Here is a 20,262-nt window from a genome sequence, read left to right as displayed (position 1 = left end):
AAAGAAACTGAAAACATCTGTCATTATGTGATTTTAAGTCCCAGAAGATATCTACAAAATTGTAAATGGGAGGGTAAACTTAGTGTGCAAACTGCAGTTCAGAGGAGCCAATAGAGCCTCTAACAGGTGAATGAGTGTGTGTCAGGAGGGCTGTATTTGGGGTAATTCTACAACAATTTTACTCATTTGCTTTTTTTGGTGTATGTAGTCGTGTTTGTCAATGGCATCAAACAGTACCTTTATTGCAATTGAAGCAATAACTGCTTACATCTTTCGTATATGCATGTGTAATGTGTGTCACCTTTCCTGTTTCCAACAACCTGCTGTTCTATTTGTGTCAATTTTCTGTGGGTTTTGTCTATTTTCCAAGAAGTCTCAATTGAATATGCCCATAGGAGACAACAACAATTGCTTATATATACCGTAGTAAAGAGTATTGTATTTGTTCCCAGTTATTAAAAGCAACAATGCAACAAGTGTAGAGCTGCTGCATTTGTAGAGCTACCACTCACCAGTATTTCCAGTCTCACTAGGTATTTCATGTTTGGAAACAAAGTTTGAACATATTATGTAAGTCAAAGAGTGTCTAGATTAGTGGCATCTTGCACAGTATGTTGTCATTGTGTTCGTGATGATTTGTTATTTCAATGTACAAATTATTTTAGTGTACATACTGTGTTGAGATTATAGTCTATTGGCCAAGGTCCGAAAAAAGCTTCAGAAAACAGGTTCCTTTCCACCCTCGCGAAGACACAACTTTCTTGTTACCAAATGACAGACTTGTCCAAGTACAGCGTTCTTCACTTGTCCTCCATTGCAAAAAGTGTTAGTTTAGCTGTAATTGAATATTATATTTTAAGCAGCGCCGATAGTCTGTTGTCCGAGGTTACACTGCATTTAAGAAAAACCATGTTTGCCAACTAGATACCTTATTTTCTAACATTTTAAATTTAAACTCAACTTAAGATTGCATTTCTTACGTATAAATAACACGTTATCATACGTAAAACTTACAAAATGGGCAGGTAAGTCCAGGGTAAGACACGTCTCGTGTGGCCAAACCTTCAGTGTACGCGTGGCGGATAGAATCCACATTACCTCTGAGCGTTTAGCAAGGATTCTGGAGCTACTCCTAATCCAACCACACCTGCCTAAATAAATGATTTTTAGTAGGATTTAAGAATTTACCATACGATGCACTCGTGGTATTGCAGCCAGTAAATTGTAGTGCATGCTACTTTGAAAGAGAGTTCCAAGCATGTGGGACACTGTACAAATGCGCGAAACGTTCATTCAGTCTTTGTTACCAGTAAGCCACAGTAGCTGAACATAACGAGACTGCATGTATCTAAACCAATGAAAGCAACTCTAGATAATTATACGTCTGTGTCCTTTAATGTAGATGACGATGGTACGTCGATTCTTCAGATTTCGTGGCGTTTGCAGCGTGCAGGAATATCATGTGTCTGCATTTGTGTGAGAGCACGCTAGCTCGGAAATATCGGAAGGTGCATGATGTACCTGTCAAGCAGACACCACCGGTTTCTGAACAAGCATGAAAGTTAGTTAAGGTCTTTTAAACATACAGTTATATAACTTACTATGCTGTAGTAAATACGTCCACTCATTTCTAACTCTTGTTGTTTCCAGAGTTTAAGTAGACTTTACTTTCTTCTTAGAGTTTAGGTAGACTTTACTTCCTTCACTGCTTTGGGCAATGCTGCATGAGACGCATTGAAACAATAGCTTCTAGAGGCACCATTTCTGCTCTTTACACCTTCGATTGATACCGACAAACAACTGTCTAGGATAAAGTCTACCTACCAATGGTAGCTGATCGTATAGTCACAAGTGTACGTAGTATACCAAGGGAAGAATTTGGAAAGCAGCACCTCAAATGGTGCTTGAAGGTCTAGAAATGTACTTAATTGTGTCAGCTAGCAGTGTTGCTCTGCCAACGTTTATCACCAAGGAGCCATTGATTTCCAATGAGAGAGAGAAATGACTTAGTAGTTTTATGCAAATTACTGTGATGAAAAACTGAGCTCAAGAGCAGTCGACCTAACCAGAGATAACGAGAGAGAAATGCATGGAATATATAGACCATGTGACAATTGAAGTATGCATGCTTTCTTTGACTTGCTTTATTTGAATCGTGTCCTCTTGTTGCTATAGTTGGTATCAGAATCTTTTACGATAGAAAAACCATGGCACGTTTCAATTATACAATGCTATGTCAACAGCTGATGTATACAGAAACACTAGAGTCGAATGTAAGAAGCAAATGCTACCCTCAGTGAAGCAAGACCATGCAGCCAAACTCTGCAAGCTGCAGTTGTGGTGTTATATTGACAAACTAACAAGTGCTTTGAATTTGTGTCGCAGTAATTCACCTTTGACGTGTACTGGCAATATTGTATATTTAATTAAAATGGTAGTTACTGCTAGTGTTTGGGCTACTAAAGTGTAGTTAGTATACTTTTTGTAATAAAAATGACAAATACTGGTATGTTTACTGTAATTTTTAATTATGGAGGTGCAACATGCAGTTTTTCTCGAACCTCTTGTATACATAATACTTACAAGCGTATTACTCTATTATAATGATAATACAGATTCAACATGCAGACAAACACGGCTTTGTTTTAAGTAGGAGTAAGGAGGATGGCCAGGTAAAACAAAATGTTGTGGTTTTATAAAATTTTGAAAACACAGGCAACTGCCTAAGTCAAGCAAATTGTACTCTACTACAAGTACATGTATCTAGTATCAAGACTGTGGTATGTATATGACTCTTGACTATCCTTTGAGACCAATTGGTAGACTGTCATTGTCAATGAAATAGGTCATCTTCTCGTTTCTCCGCTACTGTTTGGAAGCTAGAAGATGTACGCTAGGTGACTTTTGTGTGTTCACTCTGCAATGGCAAAAGGCTCCTTGCAGTTTGACTGAAATGCTTTTCTGAGCGATATTTAATGATTCATCGTCGACATCATATAATAATAAAGATTAGTAGTGAAGCAAAGTCGTATTCGACAAAGTACGGGGAACGCCGTTGTTGCTAATGCACATTAGTGCAAAGACTAAAGCACAGTTTTGTGTTTATTCGATTGTAGGCTATGTTTTGAAACAACTACTGTCCAAATAGTTGTATATAGTGGCATGCCTCTAGATGCTAGAAATCGCAATCTAATCTTGGAGTCCAGACCGTACTCGCTGTCGAAACTAAAAATATGCAAATGTATCTTTTTATAAACATTTTTATAAAAAATGTTTATATAAAAAACATTTGCAAGGGAGACAAGTGAAAGAATGCTTTAAATAAACCGCTCTAACGTTATTTACAGAGAAAAATGTGTCTTCACGTGAGTGGAATGCAACTTCATGTTTTTGGGAATTGGCCCACAGACTATTACTGCATTTAGAATTTATCAGATCCTTTATAGGAGTAGTAGGCAAACAACGCCATACGTATGCAAGTGAACCTGTTGAGTGGCAAGTTTGTTGTAACACAGTGAACATACACGAGTCAAACGTGTCCTGGATTAGTGTCATTTCCCATAGTATTTCTTCATTGTTGCCTAGTGTAGTATACTCTCTTGAGATTACTGTATTTAGAATTTATCAGATTTTTTATAGGAGTACATGTTAGGCAAACTAAGTTATATGTACACAAGGGAACCTGTTGTGTGACAAGTTCATTGTAACACAGAGACAAAACTATGTAGAATACATTAGTTGTAGTTTTTGTCACACTAATCTGTTTGGTGATTGTAATATTTAGAATACATTACTAGATTATGTGGCAATATCTACAGCCCAATGTCAGTACCTTACATCGAATCTAGGATGTCTATGTTTACATATGCACATAGAAAAATGAATGATTCATCTCTTTTCTGGAGCACCAGCAATGTAAGGTGTCTCTACATGTTGTTTTTGCACTCATAGAAGTCAGAAACTTGGGTATGCTGAGATCTCCTCTCAATTAAACAGCATTTACTGTCTTTCTCTACACTTGAATTCTCTCACGACAACAGTTTTTAGAAATTGCAGTTGTTGCGTTTTGTATCACATTTACTTGAGATCCAGTTGCACCGTGGATGCTAAAAACATAGAAAACACAAACATCTGCACTAAGATGGTATGGTATCTATCCTTTTTTGAAATATAAATGATTGTATATATCGTATAACCATCAAAACGTATATTTACAGTTCAGATATTGTAAATCAATAAATTTTTATAAGTGAAATTCGTAAAATGCTACAAACTCTATTTTGCAAAACTAAATGTTTGTAACCTCTCTCATTTGTCTTGAACACATGCATGGAAGTGATAAGGCTCAATCAACATCCAGATAGGTGCCTGCCGTCATACCTACGTCATTCTTAATATGTCTCTGATTTCTTTACTTGCAAAAGCCAATTCCCTGAGCTGAGAAGGCCGTTACTGCCCAAACCCAATCAATGAAGACAATTATTCAGACAGCAGTGTATGTGCATCTGCATGGATATTTAGTTAGGCTGCTACAAAATGTGCATGGATATTTGGGCTACAAAAAGTAGTAGTAAATTTCTTGCAATTTTACAAAATTTACAAAATTGAATAGCTCACAAAAATTTTTGATTTACAGTATTGCAGAGGTTACTGGTAGTGCGAAACATAATCTAATCAAGTAAAGATTAATTAGCAACCTGTACCAGAGCAAGTAAACCATACTAAGCAAGCGTATTCTGCTTGCTGGCCAAATTCGCTATGTTACAGGCTGTCATGTTTTACAGCATACAATTGCAGTTCTAACAAGCTACTGTTACAATCTACAATGTAAAGAATTCAATCAAAATGGTAGCATGTTACTTCCTTTGCTGCCAGATTCAGTCAAATTAGGTGTTACAGTCTAGAGTAATCCATTAACAGGTGCGGATCCAGAGCCCTAAGATGGAGGTGCATGATTAATATCAATAAGTAAAAAGTGTTTTAACACAAGAATTATCCTACACAACCTTGGTAGTTATGAATCGGCACTACACACTAAGCTGCCAATTAGCCATCTGAGTGTAGAACATGAATTAATTCCTATTTCCTTGTAGTAGTGAAAGTGTAGCTAAGCGAGATCGTTAAGTCTTTTCCGTCCCAATGTGGAATGCAAGTAAGTTTTAAGTCATCGTAGTCTACTGATGCTCCGCTCACAACTAGTGGTTGCTGTTTGTGTGCATGCAAGTGTATTTACAATTGGAAATCTATTTATCTGTGCCGGCTGCTAGAGCTTGCTGCAAAAAAGTTGAGGGTAAGTTTTCTATTTCAAAAACCTGCCATGAACATTTCAACATACCAGCTCCTCGTCCAAAGTTGCAGTACTATCGGCAGATCTGCTTGGTAAAATGCTCCAAGCTCTTATGCGTGCCATTTCCAAAAGGGGTCTGTACGCATAGGTAGTCAGACAAGGCTTAGTGCAAGCACTGACTTTTTTGGGTTTCATAAATCTTCCTTTGCACAATTGCACAAACAAAAGAAATCATAACGTCCCAACAACATTTGAGTCAAAACACTTACTTTATTTGACCAAGGAAGTGATCGAGAAATTGAATAACAATAGTTCTTCCATAGTACTCTTCTACTGTCTCTGTTAAAACATTTGTGTGGTTCCTTTGTGTACATCACAACGATGAGATAAGGACAGCACACAGTCACCTAGGGTACAGCTTCATGAACCTTTTCTGCTGCATATTTGAACCATCGGTCACTGTTTCGACATTTTGTCCTTGAAATGCTGCAGCTCTTGGAAAGTCCTATCTATGTCTTTATATATTCTCTAGAATATTCTCTATGGAATTTCTAGGGTAATTAGAGTAGGGTATGGAAATAGATAGAAACAATGCACTTCGAATGTGATCCTTCATGAGGCTCAGCAGAAAAGACGAAGTGTGGGCAGTGTCCAGTGTCACCACAGCTATGTTCCTACCGAACACAATAGTGGAGTATCAGCCAGTGGTAGCTTTCCTGATTTGAGAAATGAAGTGTGCCACATTAGGTGCATTACAAGTTATATATAGCCCAGTCATTCCATGAAGCGGAATAGTATTGCATATTTCCACAGTGCAGTAACTTAAGTTACATGTGTGTATGCCTTAACATAGCTCTATGTCTCCCCAGCATCTCCAATTTTGATCAACTTCTACCTAAGAAAGAAACGTTTTGATCACGTGCAGGTCAAACTTTGAATGTTCCGAATTAGGACCACATCTCCCACAATGGAACACGCACACACAGGGTTGCCATTTCCATGGTGATGGGGCAAATTGTGACTCCATGTTAAGCATTGTGCCCCAGATGAAATGGAATGATAATTAATTATGCAATAGTTATCAGTTTGACAGCTAGGTTTTATTGCAAACTAGTTGACAAGAGTTTGTGCAATGGTTCATAACATACTCATTGGATTCAACTTTTGATGTACTGTACCATCAGACTGTGGAGTACTTTGTCACACTTTTTGAAGTGAGCAACAGGAACATTTTTAGGGGCTAACTAAAATCGTTTATCCAGTGTAGCAGCATAGTGGCATCAATATATCTGCTATTCTGTATTCTACAGCAGTTTTTGCATGCTACAATAGTAGTAATTTAGGTACATTGACGAAGTTTACCATATGTATTTAATATACATTATTTAAATAATAATATCAACAGTTGCAGCCCCAGAGTAACTCTTGGGCCCACAATTTGGACTCCTTTGTCAAATTCAACTGGCAACTTTGACACACTACAAACAAGTGGCCTGGTTCATTTGCAATTTGCAAGAACTTGTGTATTATTCTTGCAAACACAGACACAAACCTTGCATACATGTAATAATTGTATGCAAAGTGTGTCATAGGAGTAATGTTGTTACATGGCCATGTCCTACAAGCACAACGGTAGGCTGCTTAGGTAGTTTGAGCAAATGTAGGCAATTGATTTATGGTCTGAGTCTACTATGGTTTGGCTGCAAAAATTCAACTATGTTCATTGACTAGAACTTGCTTTTTGCATACTGTGCATTGCATGCTCTACCTGCTAAATCACTTTGTGAGTTATCACAGTATAGTAGTCACTCTTGCTTTAATTTGACATTTCTTTTTGCTGTCACAGGAAAGCTATTGGAAGTGACTAGTAAAGATGTAAAAGGTGGAGTATATTCATTGGTTGATTTTAATGGAAAAATTCTTGCTGGAATAAACAACGCTGTAAGTGGACTAATTTGTCATTTTCAAAAGTGAAGATATTTTATTCTTTATTTAGGTGTGCTTGTTTGATTTAAAAGGTGACATGGAACTGCAATTGGAATGTTGTTGCTACAACACAATTTTAGCATTGTATTTGAAGAGTAAAGGAGACTTTGTTCTGGTAGGTTCTTGTGCATATCATATATATTTTATTTCAGCTGTGAGCCATCGAAAATGGGACTTTAACATGACAGCAAAGTCTGTATTCAAATTCGTAAATTACTTCCGGTCTGCTGTGTGTTGCTGTGTGGCTGTTTTCAAATATTGGTGAAATCTGTCACACTGCTGGTACAGTCACATGGTTGATCTATTGAGTTAAGGGTGACGTTATGTCTCTTATGCGTTAAATTTGTTATTTGAGGATTACAGACTATTTTTAGTGGCGTTACGGAATTTGTGGTCATATCAATGACAGTAGATTGTACAAGTGGCGTGCTCAGAAGCAAAATCATTAAATGGTGTCTAAATTTAGTGATTAGTTTGAGGATTTTGTGGGTGTTGCGTTTTGTCGGTGTTTGATAAACTTGTTTTACACTGATAGAGTACGCCGCGGTCCCTTGGTGTAGTGGTGATCACACTCGCTTTACATGCAAGTTAACTTGTGCGCACGCGCGAGGGGTCCTGGGTTCGAACCCCAGAGGGACCAGTGGATTTTTTTTCTTTGTTAGTAAGTACACTTGCTGGGTAGTAAGTCCTATACTTTCGAAGTAACATTAGATAATGATGATGGAAAGCTGTGTACATGGCGTCACGTAGCACGCGTTACTTATCCATGATGCGAAAATCAGCACCCTTTATCGTAATTCCGCCTTAATTAATTAATTAATTAATAACTAGGAATGCTGACTTTAGGTTTTGTTGGTTTGCTAAGGCCCACGCTAAGAAATATAATATTACTCCGAGAGAAATATAATTTCTGGTCCACAGTGACTGTTCTTCAAAAGTTGACGCAGCCGTTATTATCGTTATTATACTATTATTGTTGTTATTATTGAACACAACAACTTCCTATCATACTAGGCTAACCACACTATAACCAATGTATAAGAAAACATGCACTACTGCAAGCATATTGTTACCATCTTAATTAAATTAGTTATATACACTGTCAGCAAATAATTTAGTGCAAGAGTTGACCTTCTGCTGTTGCCAGCAGAATGTTGCTGCATGTCACCCATCACATATTTCTGTTTTCATAAATGCACATAGTAGAGTACCTCAGTATTGGGACTATGTGATTGCTATCCATTTTCTTTGTACTGTAGGGTCAGGGTTGTTTACAGACGGACAATTGGAATTCAGTGCATTCGCTCATTGCTCCGCGCCAGAGAATGTGATCATTTCACTTGTGTTAATTAGCAGCACACTGTACACCTGTCAGGCTAGTCACACATGTCGTTTTCTATTTAAGTCCCAAATTAGGGGTGATCTGTAGTGTCAGGGCAGTGCTACTTTGCATCATTAAGGTTAGGGATGTCTAATATTCCTGCATTTTTCTCCAAAGCTTAAAACAGATTGTACCTTATTTAGGGCCAGCGAAACGGCTGCAATGCTATAGTGTATCACTTTGAAGCATATTTAACAATTAGAAATTTAGGTGGCAGCGTGTCATGGTTAGGGTTCATGTTTGCATAAGTTTGATGAGAGGATTTTGTGACAGTGGCGGTACTGGTCCTCTAGCATTGGGGAGGTCGACTGCTATTATATATATATATATATATATATATATATATATATATATATATATATGTAGGTATGTATGTATATATATAGTTGTAAAAGTTATAAGGCGTTGTGTTATCTAGATGGTTACACCTCCAAATATTAAGGGGCCATGGCACCCAGGTCACTGTTGTGCGACACCATTGCATTATTGCATTTTTCAGTGAATTTACGGTCTTTGTTTTGGTTTGTCAGGTGGGTGACTTGATGCGATCAGTAACAGTTCTTCTTTATAAGTCAGATCAACAGTCTTTGGAGGAGGTAACTCTTGCCAGACTTGTATATGCATATGTAATGTGTGTGTGGTGTCACGTATATGTGTGTTTCGCAGATTGCTCGTGACCACAACAGTCGGTGGATGTCAGCCATAGAGATACTGGATGATGACAGTTTTTTGGGTGCTGAAAATTCTTATAATCTTTTCACTTGCCAAAAGGATAGGTACTACTGTACATTTTATTTGTACTGTTACATACAATAAATAGATGGAGTTCACTCATCTGTATGCGTAGTGCTGCAACAACTGATGATGAGCACCTGCATCTTCAAGACTCGGGGTACTTTCATATTGGAGAGTTTGTTAATGTATTTCGTCATGGTAAGCTTTTCTGTTGATTCCTAGAATTGCTTTAATTTAGAATACACTCACCTCTTGCAAACCCATTTAGATAGTTTATTTCAGGAGATAGTGCTCATGTTATGCCTGTATCACCTTACAGCAATACATGAAAGAAATTACATGCTGAAGAAATACTTGATAATATGACAACTGCAGCAAGCTCATAGCACATCATCCTAAGCACAGAATTTCTAGAATAATTGCTCTTGCACTGACATGTCGTATTCCTTAATTAACATCAAGTGAGTATTATTACACAGAATACATTACAACAATTGCTGCTTTGTTGTGATTCTATTTATATTTAGGCATGGTAATTGTATGGTAATGTTTAACTTAAATCAAAATTTCAGCTTTGTTAGTAATGTTTTTAAGTTTAGGCTCTAGATATTTTTTGTTGGATTTACTTAACAACTTTGCAGTATGTAACGGCAGTATCGGTATTACCAATTTTAGTTACAAATAAGGTATGATGTTCTTATCATAATGTTTATCATAGCACAACTTTGAAGGGGATTATTGACTAGCTGTTTAAATTATGACAATTCAGATTACGCTGTACTTAGTTAAATCTTGCAAATTAGAGGGAGAGGCACAGGGAGAGGGAGAGGGAGATGGCAATGGTGAAATGTTTGTCTTTGAGTTTGTGCGCGTGTAAAGTGAATTCTAGCAGTGTTTGTTTTAGTTTGTGTGCTTGTACTTGTACCTCATTTTTAAGGCTAGAAATAGGCCCGAACAAATATTTCTGTTACATTATGCTGTGTACAGCATAGCCATGCATTTAGTTGTTACAGTTTACAGTAGTAGAACGTACGTCTTACATTTGTTTTGTTTCATTAAATTTTATTGATTGTCTTGGTATTTGTGTTTGCAGGTTCCCTTGTGATGGAAAATTTAGGAGAACTTGTGGCTCCTGCACAGAACCCTGTTCTCTTTGGCTGTGTAAGTGGCTTAATAGGGTTGGTCGCCACCTTGCCTCAATCCTTCTTTCTACTATTGGCTGATTTGCAAAAGAGGTTAACAAAAGTAATCAAAAGTGTGGGAAACATTGAACATTCCCTATATCCTGAAATTTTTCATAGTTCGTATATAAATTTGTGATATTTTGTTTTGTTTGTTGACTTAACGGCTAAGTACTTGGCGATCATTTGCAAATGAGACAAGCTTTTATCCATCTCAAGGCTTTGTTGATGGTGATCTTATTGAGATGTTCTTGGATCTTCCTCGTTCAGTCATGGAACAAGTTATTTCTGGTCTTCAGGTACATTGACATATATGTTACTGTAATTGCAAGTCGTGGGTTAAACAAAGTGTTTGGGGGGATTCTTGAACATGTTAAATCTAAAATGTTGATGCATGAAGTTAAAGTTTCCTGTTGAGCATCAAATTTTACTGTCATCTTTTATATACTAGCTCTCAATATAGATTTCTCAATATTGTTTTTTTCTAGTGTTTACATCTAGCTAGTTCGGATCCACTTGCTGCTTTCACTTTTCATCAGACATAGCACTTTTTATTTAGATATATGTTGCTGACTGCACTTTCCTTAATTCATCCAAGCATTTCTTATTTATGCATGTATGTAGTGAGTCTAGCGAGGTGTGAATGTGTCATTGGTAGGTGTCTGTTTGTATTCTTGTGGTTTAGAATGGAGCTCTTGTGAAAAGGCTATAGAGTGGTTATGGAAGATATAGTTCATGGCAGCCTGTGCACTGCTATTTTATTTAAGTCAACTTCTAGATGGTAACTTGGTCCTAATTAAAAAATCAAATAAAATAGCACAGTGTGTATGCTGTCAGGGCGAAGTTACCTTCTAGAAGTTAACTCTAATTTTTGCACTTTAAAAATTTTTTATACAATCGTGTAGCTGTACGACTAATCAACTTTCTGTTGGACTTCTGCTCTGTATATATAAGTTTCTATACATACATAGGTAGTATTAAAGGGTAACTTCAGCATTGAATGCTAATTACCATATATAGTCAGTTGCAGCAGCATGTAATGTTGATAGTGAATATCGTTTATGTTGTATACTGTATGTAGATTGAAGAAGGTGGAATGAAAAAGGAGGCTAGCATTGAAGACATTGTGAAAATTGTAGAAGATCTCACTAGGATTCACTGAACTAGATTATGTGGCGTTGCAGGTTTTCCAAGTAGCATGTGAAATTTCTGTGTACTGGAAGTGTCAGAAACAAATAGAGTTACTCATAGTGGTTGAGCTATAGTAGTTTAGTTCAAGAGTTCATTCCTATAGTCTTAGCTAGTCTATAGTTCAGGTGCCTAGTCCAGGTGCCAAGTCCCAAAACCTTCTAGAAATAAGATACGTAGCAACCTTCTTCCAACGTTTTCAGACTATAGTGAAGAGCTTCCTAGACAGGTAGTAGTCAATGTAGTCTCTCCTAGCACAAAGAGCATTCAGCACATGTACCCATGGTCCTAGATCTAGACCCAACCTGCTGCAGAACTAAATTGATTTTACGTACTTGAACAGCGTATCTTCTCATAATAGACTGTTAGGATGCTAGCATGTTAGGCTAGATGCTCTAAAGGCTCTCGCGGTTACACGTCACAGTCTGTCTTTGGAACCCTGAGCTACGTACTCCAGTGGACTTCCCTGCTAGCTACGATTATAACTACTTGACGTTGTTTGGTTTGGCGTTTTCTTCTGTTGCGCATTCATGGCTAGCGGGAGGTGTTGTGTCAAAGGCTTTGTAGCACCCTAGCGTCGTCTGCGCCGATCGCCTAGCCCTCGTGCCAACTAGCTCGTGGGCGGAGAGGGTGTGTACATTCGTGTAGACGCTCGCCCGCGGAGAGAGGTATGTACATTACCTGAAGTTCAAGTTGGTGGTTAATGTACATGTTTAACGGAGCGAGTATGATCTCAGTACTGTATTTCTATTTCTATGTAAGGTTTGCGCGCCGTTGAATTTTAGCTAACAGAATATATTGTGAGTTTTCTCGTTGATGTCTACTCTTCGCTTCTAGGGGCGTGTCCGAACCCAGTTGGAGGGTGGGTCACAGTGTGGAAGTTATGGAGCAATTTTGCGTAATGGTTGACGGTCATCTGCGTACAGTTTGCGGCGTTACATTGGAAACGACGTGTGACGAGCTTGTATGTGCACTATGCCAAGCCACGGGCAAACGCTACGACGACGTTAGCTATAGAATTTACGAAGTTTGGCGAACTTTTGAACGACTGGTAGGTCTTGACGAGTCTCTCTTGGAACTGCGGGCGGAGTGGGGCGACTACGAGAGTGACGTGACATTTGTTATGAAAATTCGTAAAGAGATACATGCACCTCTAGGACTCTGTTTGCCACATGTAAATGCTTCTCGGCTTACAAGGCGGGGTTATAGGCAGGGACTTCGCAATAGCATCTCCAAGGTTTTGCCTTGCAAACTTCAAATAAAGAAACTTCGTGTTCAGGAAGGAAAACTAAAAAATCAGACGTGCGAAATAAGAAGTTTGGAACGTGAGCTGGCTTTTCTGCAGGATGCAGTGGACAGGTTGCATCTCACCGACGAAGAACAAAGGGATTTGTTCGATCTTCGAGCCGTCTTTGCCAAACAACAGAATGAACTGGAAGAATTAAGGTTGTGGGAACAGCAGCTTGACGTGCAGACTAAGGAAAAAGAGACGTATGATCGAGAAATTGAGCGACTCAAGGACGATGTGGGTATGAAACAAAAGGAGCTGACACGATACCAAGAAGATGAAAAGCGTCTCCTCGCGGAAGTGAAGGCTTCAGCGAGGAAATATCGATCACTAGAACGGATTGCTGGCGAAATGGAAATAGATATGAAGCTTAAGCAATTGAAAGATGAACTAGAGGAGCGTATGAAGGCAAATGCCAAAGAGGCTGTGAAGGTAAGCTAATTTGTAATACTTTACCAGTACAAGTACTCTACTAATTGAAGGGATCCTTACTTAGAGTTAAGCAATCTTCTTGATCTGCCCAATTTGGCAAATACTAGTGTAGCAAGATTTGGGAGCATGCAATAGTGCTAATTTGGAGGGCATTGCCCCCTACATGTCAGGCTATGCCACTGCATGGTCTGCTCTGCACCACCAAAGGATAAAAACACACATACCCCTGCTGAAGAGACTCTTGTGTTGTGACGATCATCCTAGTCCTAGCTGCTTAGTTAATTAGATCTGCCACAACTCCTGATGTTAAGTTTTAGCAACAACGTGTTTCTGTAACGTCAAAGTATCCAATTCCACGATTCGTCCATTCAGGAACTTGGATGTGTTCCTTACGGCCCTGGTTCCGTTCAGAATCGTATCTAGCTCTCTGTAGCTATGGGTGCACTGGTTTAGTTTGCTTGATCTATTTAATACAGATTTCAATATATTAATTGCAATGTATTACGTTATATAGAATTCTCGTAAGTCTTCGCTTATCTATTCCAAATGAATTCCTTCGTTCTAACAAATTAAACATTTAGTCTGACTGTTTGTTTTTTCTTCAAATTTAATAAATCTAGATGAAAGAGGCACGGTTAGCACTGGAAGAGACGGAGCGGTCGATCCAAGAGCGCCAACAGTACATAGAGTATCTCAACAAACAGATTAGTGACAACAAATCAGGTCAAACACTCAACACAGAAGAGTCGAACAGCAGTGCTAGTGATGTGGTAACTGTCAACAGCAACAGTCTAGGCACAGGAAGTGACCATGATTCATTAGTCTCTTTCTTTGAAAGCAGCTCATGGGAGAATGATGAAGGTAGCTATGTTTAGTTAATCAGTAGTCAGTATATCTTCTCCGCGTGTCTGTCAATCACACAAGTGAATCTTTTAGCTAATACAGTATTACAATATATCATCAACAAACACCAAAGACAAACACAATAACAAACCAATCCAGCTAACATAATACTAAAACCCAGCTGCTTACAGTTGTTCAATTAGTGTACAAAAAGATTTCATTATTGACATAGTCCTTAATAGAGCTTCAATAGCATTACGTACAGAATCTAGATCTGTTGGGGAACGTTAAAACTGTTCATTCTACGGGTTCTGCTGCTTCTTGATCGCCTTTTCATACTCAGCCCAAACTAAACACACAACACAAATAGACATACAATAATGGACTGCCAACTTAGTACCTGAGATTACACATACAACAATGAACTGCCACCTTAATTAAAGAGCAAAGGAAAGATCTGGCTACCTGAGATTACACACACAACAATGGACTGCCAACTAAATCTCCAAATGGTGTGTACATGTAACCAGTCAAGCCTTCATTCTTCGAGTGAATCAGAGGAAAATTGCACCAACAACGTACCTAATAGCATTAATAGTTCCAACAATCTTGCAGCCCCAACTACACAACCCATAAATAACGCATAATGTAGTTATTGTACAGTATAGTTTCATTACCAAGGAAACAAACCATCGCTCTCACAAATTAGCTACTTGGAGTGGCAACTTTACAAGAAATGCTCAGCAGAGCAAACCTTTTTCACCACGGCCATGACAGTATAATGAAGACAACAAGTGTATTGTCTAACTGATATATTCAAAATACTTTACCTAATTCTGCTTAAACCAACAGCTTTCTCACAATCTGACTGCTACACCAATGACATGAGAACCACAGCCATTGGAACATCTACATTCTCTGTCAGTTTTAAAGTAAAAGTCTTGAATTATTTCTGTTTCTGACATAAATGCTACTATGAAAGATTGGAGGCATGTTCGATTAGCAGTTCTAGAACTGAAAATGAGGGCATGTTGGAACTGTTGGAACTGACAATACCAGAACTGTAAATCGAACAAAAAATCTTCTTTGTAAACCAGAAGTGCTAACCGAAATAATGTCAACACCTACTTTACGGCTATACTAGCTACCGATCCATCGACTACCAGAGCAACTTTTTTCAGCTACAGCTGTAGAGTGACATGTCACATATAGATGACGTAGGTTGAGCATGTGCGGTGGGTTGCATTGTGTTACACTAGTTGAGTTGTGTTATGTTACACGGGAACATGTCCTAGACGTAGTGTTCAGAATATACTAAACTACCACATGGTGACAGGAGTATGGTGAGCATTAGGCTAGAACTTCCGGAACCTTTCAACTTTTTCTATAAACCCGAAAACTGGTGCAGATGGGAAAAACCATTCAAGCAAGTCCGCATTGCATCAGGGCTACCCACAGAAACTAAACCTCGCCAGGTCAGTAGTTGTTATATTGCATGTGTAACAGACCGTTGTGTTGAAGTTGTGTAGTGTTGTACTAGCAGTAGAGGAGTGGGGGTTTACGGGTGCGTATGCGTGAGACAGGAGAGGCGTGAAGTCGTTATAACAAGACTAAGAACGTTGACAAGCTCTGAGCACGTTCCACAGGTTACAGTAGAGGTCCCACCAAGATTTGGCAGAGCAAAATTACAAAGAGGACGTCGTTGCAGTCATTGGCAGTCTACTAGCTTTCTGTCCTCGTCTGTCCTCGTCTGTCCTCGTCTGAAACTGTGGAGGAAGTAAGGTAAGCCATGTCGGCAGAGGGCGAGCGATTGCTGCCGTTCAACTCTAGGTGACTACCTTCGGTGCACATTAGGCAAGTGGCCACGCCTCTGCAACTGCCGACCGCGGGCTCTCTAGATGAGGTGAGGTAGATGGTGGAAGGCCGACTGATGGAGATGGGTACGAATCCCCGTAACGTACAGGTAGTGATTTCACGTCCTGGAGAGACCAGCAGCATTAGGTTGGTCTTACAAGACTCAGATGGGACGTTCATGGAAGTCGAGTATGATGTCTCAGACGTTGAGTCAGAAGTCCCGGAAGAGGTTTCGAAACCCAACGCTCAAGTTGACGCTCGGAGGAGCAGGATATCAACAGGTTGAAGTTAGGGGCGCATTCGATTGGCCTCTTCCAGCCTCTTCCAGAAGTTCCAGAAGAGGCTCCATGTGCACGCCCCTCTTCCAACTTCTACAGTTCTGCCACTATAGTCGAAAGAGCCAACTCTACTGACTCTGCTGCTCATTGGAAGAGCACGCCCCTCTTCCAACCTCTATCAGCTCCTGTGCTGGTAGAGGTTGAAAGAGGGGTGTGTCTTCCAGACTCTTCTGGAAGAGGCTGGAAAAGCCCAATCGAACGTGCCCTAGACCTGCAGCAGACTAGAAGCCTGAACGAAACCTTGCAGAAGGAAGCAGACAACTCCCTTCACAGTCAGCTTCAGAAGGAGAATACATGTGTGCAAGAATTATGGCAGCAGAACTGTAACCAATTGCGTGAGTTCGATGCTACCTTGGCGCAGAAAGAAGATGAGCTTGAACAGATGAAGGATTGGGTGTAAGGACGGCCAGCCATAACAACCATACCCACAAGTAGAACGAGAGGTGAACAAGTGCTCTTCGCTGATCTGCTGCATGCCAAACCACAACTCATGAAGGAAACGGCTACCCAAGTATCCTCAACCCTTTGCTTCTTTCACGGGTTCATTCCCGTAGGGGTAAGGCGCCCCCAGTGGATTCCTATACTAGTGAGAATCCAGAGATTCTTCTGGATGACTGGCTGCCTTCGTTGGGGAGGGCATCAATGTGGAATGAGTGGACAGAGCAAGAACATCTGTTGCAGCTAGCTGGCCATTTATGGGGACGAGCGCTACAAAAGTGGAACCTTATTCTGGAGTCTGACCGGAACACCTTGGATGAGGCTGTCTCATCCTTAAGCAAACGGCTAGAACCAGCTAATCGTACAATGGCAGCACAAGACTTCAGACATACTGTGCAGGGTGAAAAGGAGAGCGTGGCAGATTTTATTTGTCGTCTAGAGCAAGCATTCAAGGTAGTTTATGGTCGAGAATCATTGTCTGCAGGCACAAGGGATGCGCTGTTGTATGGCCAGCTACAGGAAGGGTTAACCTATGAACTCATAAAGGCACCATCCGTCTCTGGAGCACAGACCTACCGGGATTTGGGAGTAGCAGCCAAGAACGAAGAAAAGCAGCCAGCTAAGCTGAAGAAGCGTCAACAATATCGCAGACAACTGATGTCTTCATCCGGGGAAGAGCAGGATACTACCTAGAAACGGACACTAGCGCATAAGCTTGGGACAACCTTCTCTTGAGGAGATGAGCCATGTAACAGACCGTTGCGTTTAAAGTTGTGTTGTGTTGTACTAGCTGTAGAGGACTAGGGGGTTATGGGTGCGCATACGAGACAGAAGAGAGGCGCAAAGTCATTATAACAAGACTAAGAATGTTAATAAGCTCTGAGCACGTCCTGACTTCTACTACATCTGAGGACATTGCTGCAGCCCTCAAGGTTAGCTTTGCAAGGAATAGCATACCGGAGATTTTAGGAAGTGATAATGGTCCTCAATATGCTAATAAAACAATCAAGCAGCTGGCAGAGAGATACGGATTTCGGCTTGTCAAGAGCAGTCCTCACTATCCTCAAGGAAATGGACTTGCGTAAAGAACAGTACAAACAGTGAAGAAATTGATCAAGTGCTCAGAAAACTCCCAGCTTGCACTCTTGGAAAAAAGAACCACACCTCTTCCTTGGTGCAAGGGCACTCCATCGGAACTGCTAATGGGGTGGCAACTCAGAACAACAGTCCCAGTCACAATTCAGCAGCTGCAGCCTCAATGGGAATACCTCCACCAATTTGAATTAGATGACAAAGTATTCAAGGAGAGCCAGAAACGCAACTTCGACCTCAGACATCAAGTAACAGAGCTACCAGGTCTTTCTGAGGGGACCAATACATAAATCATTTCTGACAGAGGAATGCAGAGAGAAACTATAGTTTCACAAGCAAGTACTCCACTGTTTTACATCGTGTCGTCCCCAAAAGGGGAGGTGAAGAGCAGAATTCATATGAAACCAGTACCAAAAGCAGAAGGGAGTGAGAACAACAAAGAAGGAGTTTCAGAACCACCATCTCGGAGTTAACGAGACTCAAACAGGAACCCCCATTAGACCCTTCAATAGACTAGACTTATGAGAGGAGATGTAGAGTGACGCATCACACTATAGATGACCCTAGGTTGAGCATGCGTGGTGAGTTGCATTGTGTTACACTAGTTGAGTTGTTGTGTTACACGAGGACGCATCCTAGACATAGTGTTCAGAATATACCAAACTATGACAACAGCACCTCTTGTTGACCTTGTGATGGCCAATCTTCCTCAAACGAAGCGATAGCGTAAGACACTATCAGTATTGCTGTCTGCAAATAGTGCCCCATCACACTTCCAAGACTTTTGCAGAAAAGAGGCGTGTTCAGTCAGTTCTAGCCATTCCAACTCCTTGGACGGAAATGTCGGGATCAGTTCGAACAGTTTCAGAATTACATCAAACACGAGTTCCAGCATTTCTGGCAGCTCTAGGGAACTGCAAATCAAACGTGACCTATGCAAACTCCAGTTCAAAAAAAGCAAACATACAATTGAAGGAAAACTCCTGATTTCAACTAGAAGTCAAATACAAGCTGATGACATGACATGCTATTGCAAAATGGTTTTTCAATTTTACAGACATCTGCACTTCAGAAGAAGCACCAAAAGGTGTATCAAGGGTAGCTGTAGTCAATGATGCAAATGTTCCAATGTGACCAGTTGCTGCAACAGGCAAGTGAAGTGCACACCACATACCCTGGAATCTGTTGATATTTCGGTGTGTGCAATAATCGACTGCATTGCTGCTAGCTGTACCACACACAATGACAGCAACAGCTCTAAAACCGTACGCTTTTCTGGCTTCCTTTAAATAAAGAAACTGCAGTTGCTGAATTCACCTAATGAAGCTATGAGTCATAATGATTGAAAGATCCTCTTATCTCCAGTAGCAGTTGTGCTTACTCCAATCACTGTCAGCCAAAATGCTTTCGAGTACTTGAAGTCAGAGCTACTAGGCATGACAGCAGTTAAACATCTGAAACCAAAGCAGTCCTAACATTCACTTCATCTAAGCCACACATGCTATAGAGCAGAAACAGACTCATGCATGCAGCTGCAAAGATTTAAATAACCCAAAATAATGGCAAATGTATGTATATAAAAACACTATTAAGACAGAACATAGGCTTTCACATAGCAAAACTGTCTAATACGAATTTTAGGTTGTAGTGTGATGCTAAATTGGCATCAAGTGGTCCGAGTAAAAAAAAGCTGATTTACCCACTATGAAGGCAGACGTATGTGTACATACATGATTGAGATAGAAAATGTGCTGATTGTTGCATCATGAAACTGTCTAATACAGTGTTTAGGCTGTTAGCTGTTCAATTACGTCACAAATCAAAAAGCTATTTTTAAGCTTTTGAAATTATGACATCATCATTTCTGGATCACCTCCAAGACTAAAGAATTTCTAAGATGGGCCAAGACCAACTAATAAATCTTTAAAAATTTGTCCATGAGGTCGTACCAAAAATTCTTCATTTTGGGTACATAAAGTAAAAAGTCACGGTCGGTCGGTCAGTCGCAAATTTTAAGGACTGTCCACACTTGCAACTGGATCGCGATCCGATCACAATCGGTTGAATCCAATTAGAAATAGTGGGCGTTACCTCCACAGACGCTACACGTGTAGTTGGAACATCTAACACTCCTCACTTGTCTTTGTTCTCACTCACCTTATGTCGCCGTATCAACGCTTTCCACAAGCAAAGAAGCCACACATACACATCATCGGTCA

At 39.9% G+C, this 20,262-nt stretch overlaps 3 protein-coding genes and 1 non-coding gene across 4 annotated transcripts in view; 3 read left to right on the top strand and 1 right to left on the bottom strand.

Moving 5' to 3' along the window:
* The first annotated feature begins 1,500 nt into the window (after positions 1-1,500).
* LOC134188737 (DNA damage-binding protein 1-like) lies at positions 1,501-11,852 on the top strand. The gene is made up of 9 exons (XM_062656921.1): positions 1,501-1,561; positions 7,134-7,228; positions 7,284-7,388; positions 9,185-9,250; positions 9,321-9,430; positions 9,502-9,587; positions 10,483-10,669; positions 10,746-10,869; positions 11,652-11,852. Exons 1-9 carry the CDS (start codon positions 1,513-1,515, stop codon positions 11,730-11,732), a joined length of 903 nt encoding a protein of 300 aa, XP_062512905.1. The 5' UTR covers positions 1,501-1,512; the 3' UTR covers positions 11,733-11,852.
* Positions 7,819-7,913, top strand: Trnav-uac (transfer RNA valine (anticodon UAC)). Its single transcript has 2 exons — positions 7,819-7,855; positions 7,878-7,913. It is a non-coding gene; the product is annotated as a tRNA-Val (tRNA).
* Positions 11,853-12,253: 401 nt separating the features above from the next.
* LOC134188431 (ras association domain-containing protein 8-like) lies at positions 12,254-14,393 on the top strand. The gene is made up of 3 exons (XM_062656600.1): positions 12,254-12,515; positions 12,596-13,478; positions 14,099-14,393. Coding segments are annotated over exons 1-3 (1,140 nt in total). The 5' UTR covers positions 12,254-12,513; the 3' UTR covers positions 14,354-14,393.
* A 9-nt stretch (positions 14,394-14,402) lies between these two features.
* The window catches only part of LOC134188432 (uncharacterized), a 20,310-nt gene continuing 14,450 nt past the window's right edge, over positions 14,403-20,262 (bottom strand). The window contains exon 8 of the mRNA XM_062656601.1: positions 14,403-14,670. Coding sequence (XP_062512585.1) covers positions 14,624-14,670 — 47 coding nt within the window. The 3' untranslated portion in view covers positions 14,403-14,623. The remainder of the gene's footprint in view (positions 14,671-20,262) is intronic.

This window comes from Corticium candelabrum, chromosome 13 (genome assembly GCF_963422355.1).
Source record: "Corticium candelabrum chromosome 13, ooCorCand1.1, whole genome shotgun sequence".
Taxonomy (NCBI): Eukaryota; Metazoa; Porifera; class Homoscleromorpha; order Homosclerophorida; family Plakinidae; genus Corticium; species Corticium candelabrum.
This window is presented reverse-complemented; position numbering and strand designations above follow the sequence as displayed.

Coding starts and splice junctions, on each gene's coding strand:
- LOC134188737 (XM_062656921.1), top strand. CDS start 1,513: ATGATGTACCTGTCAAGCAGACACCACCGGTTTCTGAACAAGCATGAA. Junction 1,562..7,133: donor GTTTCTGAACAAGCATGAAA/GTTAGTTAAGGT, acceptor TTGCTGTCACAG/GAAAGCTATTGGAAGTGACT. Junction 10,670..10,745: donor GGAAACATTGAACATTCCCT/ATATCCTGAAAT, acceptor ACGGCTAAGTAC/TTGGCGATCATTTGCAAATG.
- LOC134188431 (XM_062656600.1), top strand. Junction 13,479..14,098: donor ATGCCAAAGAGGCTGTGAAG/GTAAGCTAATTT, acceptor TAATAAATCTAG/ATGAAAGAGGCACGGTTAGC.